General features: G+C 32.7%; 1 protein-coding gene across 1 annotated transcript; it reads left to right on the plus strand.

Moving 5' to 3' along the window:
• The first annotated feature begins 1,062 nt into the window (after window positions 1–1,062).
• On the plus strand, window positions 1,063–8,457 carry LOC112049419 (UDP-glucosyltransferase 2-like). The gene is made up of 8 exons (XM_052888290.1): window positions 1,063–1,201; window positions 2,485–2,560; window positions 3,278–3,478; window positions 4,127–4,346; window positions 5,371–5,590; window positions 6,896–7,115; window positions 7,952–8,159; window positions 8,431–8,457. The coding sequence occupies exons 1-8, from the start codon at window positions 1,063–1,065 to the stop codon at window positions 8,455–8,457; spliced, it is 1,311 nt and encodes a 436-aa protein (XP_052744250.1).
• Window positions 8,458–10,305: the final 1,848 nt, after the last annotated feature.

Here is a 10,305-nt window from a genome sequence, read left to right on the forward strand (position 1 = left end):
TGCTGACTTCCTCTATATAGTAGGCCAGATTTTTGAATTTCAAGTGATTAGTTTAATTATTGGCCTAACTATTTCATTAAATGTCGGTTAATGAACTAGATAGATAAATAAAGATGAAAAATTATAACAATATACATCAAGTAATAAACTAAGTATGTAAAAGTAGCTAGCTAAACTAACTAGATGGCTGCGACAAATAATACCTACTATTTTGCTCGAAGTTAAAACTATAAATGTAAATATATTCTTATTTAGATTAATTAAGCACAAACAGCAATTTAAAATGTGTTAAATGTACAGTCAAACACATTTTCAATCTATTATTATAACAGGTTTAGACATTAATGAATAGCACAAATCAACAAAAATTATAATCCGATAGCCATGCAAGTATAAATTAACCGTTTATCGTGTCTTTATCATTGAAATGTAGATTATAATCATAGTGAGTAAAGTGTTTAATGTTTATATCCATATTAGGTAAGGTGTGATTATATTAAACCGCTGGAACCCACTCGGCTTTGATTTTAAGTTTAGAACTTTAATCATTACAATAAACATGACTTAATAGCAATTCAAAATCATCATTTACCGATTTTTTTTTATAAATATTTTCGAATTTTGACTGTCGAATTTTGTTTTTGAAGTTTAAAACAAGATTACAACATTAGATAATTTCATACATTCTATCTTACTACATTCTGGCAATAAATAATTTATGATTTATGATATAGAAAAGCAATAACAAAGCTAGAATTAGATAGGAAATAAGGAAAAATGATATTAGACAAAAATATCGAATTCTACAGGGAAGAAGCCGCAGGCGTCCGTAAGCTTATTATATGCTAATATTATATATATTATACAGTTAAAGTTTGTGTGTTTGTAGGGATTATCTCTCGATAAATCGATTTTGATTTTGAAAATCCTTTACCAATTTAAAACTAATACTTGTGAGTGTGTGTATTTTATATTTTACGGGTAAATCCTCGGGGCTAGTTATGTTAAGGAAATATGAAAGCTTAACATAATTATCTTTATTTACAGAAAATGTTTAAGAAGATGCTTTGGTTGGTTTCGATTCTATTTACACTTAGTGAAATAAATGCCTACAAGTATCTAGTTGTGAATCCTTTACCAGTCAAAAGTCATTCAATTTTGGGGGATGCACTAGTCGACCACTTAGTTGATGCTGGACACGAGGTGAATAAAATTAAGTTTTCTATTACAGAATGAGACTACCTTAAGCCGTCGGTTGATCACTGATATGATATGATATGATATGATGTGTTATGATGTAATGTGCTGTGATGTGATGTGATGTGATGTGATGTGATGTGATGTGGTGTGATGTGGTGTGGTGTGATGTGGTGTGATGTGGTGTGATGTGATGTGATATAAAGTGATGTGATGTGATGTGGTGTGATGTAATGTGGTGGTGTGGTGTGGACTGCAGTATTTAGGCAACTGCCTATATACTGCAGTGCATCGGATATGTTTGCCGTTTTCTGATGAAACTTCATCAAAATGCAATAATATGCATTATTATACTGCACTTTAATGCTAGTATAGTAGTTACACTTGAGGTGCATTTGACCCAAAGCTGACTGGTGTAAAAGCATTGAGCTTTAGTATATGCTTAGCTTAGCTTAGCTCTTGTTCTACAGCACTGATGAGAGATTTTAGCTGATGTTTTTCCACTACATACGGTGGCTACCTTCTTCTGATGTTGTAGCGTTATCATAAGTATAATTTATAATTTTTTTTTAAACAACAACTTATTATTTATAGGTCACGTATATCGCAGTGTTTGCACCACAAAAAATATCGCCTAGAGTAACTCATATTGATATTAGTGATAACCTTAAATTTTCTCCAGGTAATTTTTTTTATGATTATTTCATTATTTTAAACTTTTTGTTTCTTTTATTTTATTTTACTATATTTCAATGACCATCATTTTGTATAAACTGTATACTGTAACCTAAATTATATATCTAGTTAATAAATATTTAAAACATATATTTTGCAGTTCGTTATAATTCGCTTGAAATTTAGTTTTTTTACAAATCCTGCAGGAACCATGCTAATTCTCGGAAAATTTGTCGCTAAATAACCTCCTTTCTTCCAGTTAAAGTCTCATAAAAATCGGATTATCCATTCCAGAGATTACTGCAGACAAACAAACAAACAGACAAAAAATTTAAAAAAGATTGTGTCTTTTATAGTTGTATGTAAATAGATATAAGCGTTTGTGAAAATAGTAATTTTAAAATCACAGACAGGCAGTTTAATTTTATATACCTATATGTATTGATGACGTATTAATAGGCATATTAATACTTACTGGTTTAATAATGTTTTTAGAGAAAGAACTCAATTTAAAGTCTATTATGGATGGTAAAGTTATGACTAATAGTTTATTTACCTACGTACCTGTGATGTTAGAAATTGGTAAAGCTACATTGGGCAATCCAAATGTACAAAAACTTATGGCTGATAAAAACCAACGATTTGACGCTGTGATTGCTGAATGGAATTACCACGATGTATATGTCGGGTAAATAAACAAAACTGATATAACATGATTCAACATTGACCTAGTTAATTTAACAGACATGGATAGTAGACTAGCCAAAGCCCGGCGTGTGAACACGGAGATAAAATATAGCCTATGACACTCATAAATATTGTGGCTTCCTAGTGGTAAAAGAATTGTCAAACTCGGTTCAGAAGATCTAAAGATTACACCCTAGAATACAACAAACTTTACCTCTTTATAATAATAGTACAGATTTCCTCTTTATAATATCATTCTGAACCGGTTAACAATTACAGAGGTTATCAAAAGCTTCGACCAACATCTTATGAAGCTTACACTTTACTGTTGGATCAAAAGTCCGATACAGAAGTCAGTGATTGTTGAGATGGAGCGTATTGTAAGGAGGTTCCTCACTCTGGAGCCCTAACCGCCGGTTGCTTGGGCACTCAAATGTCCCGCACCGGGAGGGTTTATTTTTTTATAAATTTTTAGTAGTGTTTTATATTAAATTTTTATATTAACATTGTTAAAAATTAAAAAAAAAGATAAATAAATAAATGAGAGACTTCAAAAATAGAGGTTATCAAAATAACAGTGCATTTAATAAAACGAAAGAAGTTAGTTTTATATTAGAAACAAGAGTAGGTATTTCATCACCAAGTTATGCACCGGTTGCAACAGAATAACAGCAACAGCCTGTTAAACATCAATTTGTAAATAAATATCATTTTTCAGATTTGCTGCACTTTTTAACTGTCCTTTAATTTGGTTCTCATCAGTAGAACCGCACTGGATGGTTTTGCAATTAATAGATGAGATTCCCAACCCTGCATACTCTACTGATATGTTGACAACGGACTATACGCCTCCTCTGACATTTAATCAACGAGTCGTTGAGCTTTATACACAATTTTTTACCAGGTTTATCCAAATATTGTAAGTAATTTAACAACATGACAATATTTCATCATAATCATCATCTTCTTTCCTTTGGACGGGTCGGCAAAATTTGTCAATGTCATCTTCCATTCGCTTTTATCATTCGTCAACTTGTTATCAACTCCTTTAACACGCCTATTTATTCTATTTCTAACAATCTATCTCTTCTACGTGTGCATTCATCTCGTTTTGTGTTCTTTTACTTGCAATTTCTATATTTTTCTAGTAATATTTCTTTCACCCATCCACATTACATGTCCATAACAAACTAACCTTTTACTCTTAACGTTTTCTATTACTGGAGCCACTTTCCTCTTATATTACATTCATTCGTTATTTTATCCATTTTTGTCACACATCACATCTATTTCAACAAAGCATTTTGTCTGCATGCGTTCTACTATCGATCCCATGTTTAGGTATTTTTTCACATAACAATTAAAGCTACTTAAAACATTCAATAATTACTCTTTCATAATATATTTAAGCCGCATAAATCTATAATTTAATATTTTTCCTTATTTTATTAGTTTCCTAGTAAATAAATTATTGATTTAACCAATTTCTTTTAAAATCTGACTATTTTCACAATGATGCATGTACGAGTAATTTGTAAAAAGGAAATTATGATTTTTTCTTTTCTAGTTATCTTTCAGGCCTTGAACATGACGTATACAATGAGTATTTTGCACCTTTTATTCGAGACAGATATAACACTGTGCCCCCATTTGAAGAACTAAGGTACAATGCTTCTTTAATGTTGAGTAACTCTCATATATCGATGAATATACCTATAAGATTGCCAGCTAACGTAATTACTATAGGAGGATATCATATCAAACCTAATATAAAACCTTTACCTGAGGTACGTATAAATAGGTGACGTAAGAACGATGCTGCTAAAACTTTGTGTACGTATGTGAGCTTCATGGCGAGTCGGACAAAATCCTACTAGACTAGAGTCCGTGGACAAAATTATGAACATAGCGAACCATGTTAATAGGGCGTTTTTTCCTTCTGTTCCTAGGCTAGAGGGCTTAGTGGCAGTTTGATACTGTGACGTTCACATTATCGTAAACGTGATTTTTTAAGGAATTGAGACAGCGCCATCTAGTGGCACTACTACTACGCGCCATCTAGTTTCAATTGTTTCAATTCCATATAAGTTCGCGTTTACGTTAACGCGATAGCAACAATATGAAAACCATTGAAAACTCTCACTAGGCACATAAGTATAGAAACTTTTAAGTAAACTCCCTTCATGTCTCTATATTTTAACATCTAATTATGTTAATTTAAAGTAAAAACAACTTTCATTTAAGTCTGGGTACTAAAAATTAATCATCGAATTGAATTTTACATAAATTATCATGAAAACAGACACACAGACAAGACAAAAGTTTCAAAAAAGTTTGTTTGTATTTTATTATCGTGTGAATAGCTTTAAGTGCTTGAAAAAACAGAGTTATTTTGAAATCGCAGACGGACAATTCAATTCAGCAAAAAAAAAAGCAGTTGGTTAGTAGGTTAGTAACAACTTTTAAAAAACTCGTTGTTGATCCAAGTTTAAGTTGGGAGGAGGGCAGTTTACCAAAAATTGTTACTAACCAGATGTTTTTTTTACTGTTGCTTAGTTAATAATTTTACAATTTAACACCCACAATGTCATACAAATTGCGTAGTACATTACCTCGTTACGACGCTCAGAAATTTTTATTACCTGGTAACCCAGTTAGCTACCAGAATCAAGAGTTTTCGTAAATATAAAAGTTGAGCGTCGCATCAAGATGAAGCTACTCACGGAAAATTAACTCGATAGTAATCAATTGTAAAAATACTCCACGGATCCTATGCTCTTGTATTTAAAATTGTATTTGTTCATATTTTAGAATCTGCAAAAAGTTATGGACAAAGCCAAAGATGGTGTAATTTATTTCAGTATGGGCACTAATTTGCGAAGCAATCATTTCCCAGACCAAGTCAAACAAGATCTATTAAAAATGTTCGGCAAATTGAAACAGACTGTCATATGGAAATTCGAAGAGGATTTACCCAACCGACCTAATAATGTGCATATTGTTCAGTGGGCTCCACAACAAAGTATTTTAGGTAAATACGGTTATATAATAATAATGTTTAAAATATTTCACTAATTCAACATAGTATGGGCTAATTGTGTTAGCAAGGCCACTGAACATCTTAATCTATTCAAAAAGCTTAATACAATGTTTTATCTATGATCGATTAGTAAATTGAAGTGAGATGTAAGCTGAAGTAGCAATGGGCAGCGCATTGTTGGTCGACCCCTAGTGGGTGGACCGAAGATTTCAAGCGGGTTGCAGGGAGCTGCTGGATGCTGGTGGCTCGAGACCCTTGTGCTTGGAAGTCTATGCAAGAGGCCTATATCTAGCTGTGGACGTCTATCGATTGATGATGATGATGATTAGTAAACTAAGATAAACTCGGAATAAAACTTTGATAAGCGGCGCACCGGGAAATATCTCTTTCTCTTTTGTCCAAGGTCACCGAAAGAGTTAATTTCTAGTAGTGAACCTAGAAAACAAAGGGCTGGTTCCCTTATAGTTAAGATATCAAAGAAACTTATTAAAGATTTTCACTTGTTAAACAGAAGGCTAGTTAACTCAATACTCAAAATATTAGACAATTTCATAAAATATTTGCACTTGGAAAACAAACGGCTGGTTACCTTAGTGCTGAAGTCATCAAAGTATCTGTTAAGAGAGTTGCACTAGTAAACAAAAGGCTAGTTATCTTAATACTCAAGACATCAAAGTATCTCATAAGAGAGTTGCACCAGTAAACAAAAGGCTAGTTATCTTAACACGCAAGTCATCAAAGTATTTCATAAGAGAGTTGCACTAGTAAATAAAAGGCTAGTTACCTTAACACTCAAGTTATCAAAGTATCTCATAAGAGAGTTGCACTAGTAAACAAAAGGCTAGTTATCTTAATACGCAAGACATCAAAGTATCTCTGAGAGTTTTTTTTTTTTATGTAGTATAGGCTTACGCTTGACCACAATCAAGCCTGATGGAAAGCAATGATGAGGTCTAAGATGAAGCGCGCTTGCCTAGAAGATGCCTATTCACTCTTGCCTTGAAGGTGCACAAATTATACGTGTCAGGAAACATAGACGCCGGAAGGGCATTCCACATTTTGGCAGTTGCAAATAAACAAAAGTTACCTTAATACTTGTCACATCAGAGTATTTCTTAGATATCCATTTACAAAACAAAAGGTTAGTTACCATAATGTTGAAGACATCAGGGTATCTCATAAGATATTTTCTCTTAGAAATCTAAAGGCTGGTTACCTTAATACTTAAGATTTCTTACCGAACCGCATATACACTGTATTTTGTGTCAAAAATTATAATTTAAAACCGTTTTGCAGCACATCCAAACTGTTTATTATTTATCACACATGGAGGTCTACTCTCCACCACTGAGACAGTGCATTTTGGAGTACCCATTATTGGAATACCAGTTTTTGCCGATCAATACGTAAACGTAGGAAGAGCTGTTAAAAAGGGATTCGCTCAAAGAGTCGATCTATCTTACTCATTAGCTGTGGATTTGGAAAAAGCTATTAGAAATGTACTTTTTGACTCAAGGTAAGTAAAATAATTAAATTTGGAAATAATTTGAATTAATTACTCCACTACGATACAGATGGGATTTGAATGACATGAATTTTTTTACAAGCCTTTTTGTTACATGTGGACAATAAATTACTGTATTATTATATTTTTGTTGAATTGTCTCTCTCTGGTTAACACAATCAGTGCATCTTATTACCACTTTGGCCAGAGAATCATAGATTAGTTCCTGTCGGCTCCAAAATTATGATATCAAGTTGTTCCTAAATTGAAATTCAGAAAATATTAATTGATTTATTTTTAATTTTCCATGAAAAATCCTTTTCTTTACATCATGTGTTACTCCAATGTCAGAATTTCTGTATGAGATATTAATTCTAAAATGGTTAGTTGTAACATTGCTATTAAATCAAAACCACCTAGAACTCTGGTATCGAAGTTAAATGTACGTAAAACATCATCCACTTTCACTCAATGATGTACAGGTTTTCATGCAAAAAATATCTTAAACGTATTTTGAACTGGCGGACTCCCGCGACTTCGTACGCATAAAATTCTGTATTTCACTAATCCCGCGGAAACCATTTATTTTTTCGGGGTAAAAAATAACCTATATGTTGCTCCATAACCTCTTCTATCTTCTAGTGAAAGTCTCTTTAAAATCGGTTCAGCCGTTTCAAAGATTAGTCCGGACAAAAAAAGTGACAAACAGACAAAAACTCTTAAAAAGCTTGATTATGTTTTAGTGTCGTATATAAATAAATTAACCACTTCAAAACACACTTCAACTGTTATTTATATGTATAGATTGGTGATAATTCAATCTCATGAGACCTCACGTTTACTTCCAGTTATACAACGAGAATTAAAGAACTATCTGCAATTTACCACGACAGAACCGTGCCACCTGCCAAAGAACTAGTTCACTGGGCGGAACAAGTTGTGAAGACGAAAGGAGCGAGACATCTACGCTCTCCAGCGTTTATGATGCCCTGGTACCAGAAGATGTACTTAGATCTTATTTTAGTTTCACTAGTAGTTTTATTAGTTTTGAAGTATGTATTTATTTATATAAGAAATAATTTTGTTGTATCGAATATAAAATTAAAAGTTAATTAAATTTATTATATATTAAGTTGTTTTGTCATTTCAACTATTTTTTTTATGATTCATTATAAATTCTTTTTTTATTCAAGTGACAGAAACTAATTTTAAAATTTTTACATAATCGACCCCTTTCGGAACTAAAATAGCAATTGTGACAAAGTGTTTATGAATAATGTACAACATTTACATTGTTGGAATCCTAATTAAATGTTCGTGTTTTTAGCTAGATGCACAACTATGCTTTGCCTAGTACTTTTTTTTCAACATGACCGTTAAAAATACTTGCAGTAAAAATCGTTAAGCAAAAAAAGTAAAAAGGCCCATTTTTGGAAAAAAGGTCACTTTGTACAAGAAAAAAACCAAAGTTAGAGCACTGAAGGTAGAGATTTTTGTATTTTGTACAAAAAACTATTAAAACTTGAAAACCGTAAAATTTCGGCTAACATTTCAGGTATTTTAGTAAGCCATGTCAGATATCATCCTGTAAAGGATGTCGCAATATTTACGGGACACCCTGTATATTTAAATAGGTAAATCTTCCTACGCTGCATAACGGCTGACAGTCTCTTCTGGCTATTTGACTGTATTATAAATAGTTTCAGACAACAAACAAAAAAACAATTAACGAAATAATGACCGTGAGATTTAGTTTCTATTATCATATTTCTTAGCTAAGAGAACTGGATTCTAACATAATTATTGTTTAAATCCATACTAAACCTTTGCAATACGTAGCTGTCCTGGTTATACAAGCAGTAAGTGGTATCCAAATAATATTATGTTTTTATCAAACTGTAATCCGAGACTTGGTCGCTAACTATGGGCTTCATTAAATGGCTTAAAGTCACTCAGTGGACGATGGAGCGAGTCATACTTAGAGTTTTTTTTTATTTACGATATAAATATTTATATAGCTTTAAGCAAGCATACATTTAAAGCCGTGATAGCCCAGTGGATATGATTCCAGAGGATTCGAATCCGGTCCAGGGCATGCATTTTAAGAAATTAAATATCACATACCTCAAACGGCATACCTGAGATTTTGAGCTACTAGAGCGTAGTGGAATAAACCTAACCCCTCTCATTCTGAGATGAGACTCGAACTCAGCAGTGAGCCGAATATGCGTTGATAATGATGAATGATGAATCTTGAATGTATACTATATGTACATAACATACATAATTGTCAAATTAACAATATTGTTGTTTATGTGTACATCCTAATCATCATATAACACCGTTTTATTGGTTTTATCTACAAACAACACAATCTATTACATGAATGAATACCTAAGGTCAGGGCAATAACGATATAAAATGTTTTATCTTAACACTATCGGTAAAGAGATACGTACTCATAACCTACGTCACTGAATTTTAGTACAGTCTAAAATCCTTTTTTAATTGATGAAAAGTTTTAAATTAAATTCAAAAAATATATTGCGAGCTATCGTCATTAACAACCCATATTCAGCTCACTGTTAAGCACAAGTCTCCTCTCAGAATGAAAGGGGTTAGGCCTTCCACGCTAACCAAATGCGGATTGGCAGACAGAGGTTTCCTCATGATGTTTTTCCTTCACCGTTGAGACGTGATAATATTTCTTAAAATGCACATTAAAAGTTGGAGATGCATGCCCCCGACCGATTCGAACCTACGCCCTCCGAATCGAAGGTAGAGGATATATGCACTGGGTTATTACGTCACTCTCATCGTTGAGACTAGGTTACTTAAAAACTATTATGAAAAGAGCAACTACTTAGTTTGTTGCTGATTTCTTCTAGAATGTTTTGTTTTTTGAATAGATGGTACCTACAGTCAGTACAAAAATAAAGAACTACTAAATCTTAATTTAATTTAAAACCATCACAAAGGCAGCGAAGCAAAGTGCCCAAGATACTGACAGCATCACCTATTTTAGCCAGCTCTTTGACCTTGGATTCGATTTCTTATTTTGAAACTTTGTCAAAAACCGCACGAGCCCTCGGTCTTGACTTCTCCCAACAGGTAAAAATGATGATGCTGCCAATTCAAACAATTGGTCGTCGCAACAATTTATGTCACTCGAAAAATTACAAGTTAAAGTAACAAGAGATAA

This window comes from Bicyclus anynana, chromosome 22 (genome assembly GCF_947172395.1).
Source record: "Bicyclus anynana chromosome 22, ilBicAnyn1.1, whole genome shotgun sequence".
NCBI lineage: Eukaryota > Metazoa > Arthropoda > Insecta > Lepidoptera > Nymphalidae > Bicyclus > Bicyclus anynana.

Excerpts from the sequence above, each read along its gene's own strand:
- LOC112049419 (XM_052888290.1), top strand. The coding sequence starts at position 1,063 with ATGCTTTGGTTGGTTTCGATTCTATTTACACTTAGTGAAATAAATGCC. Across the intron at positions 3,479-4,126 it reads ACCAGGTTTATCCAAATATT|TTATCTTTCAGGCCTTGAAC; the intron begins GTAAGTAATTTA and ends TTTCTTTTCTAG. Across the intron at positions 7,116-7,951 it reads AATGTACTTTTTGACTCAAG|TTATACAACGAGAATTAAAG; the intron begins GTAAGTAAAATA and ends GTTTACTTCCAG.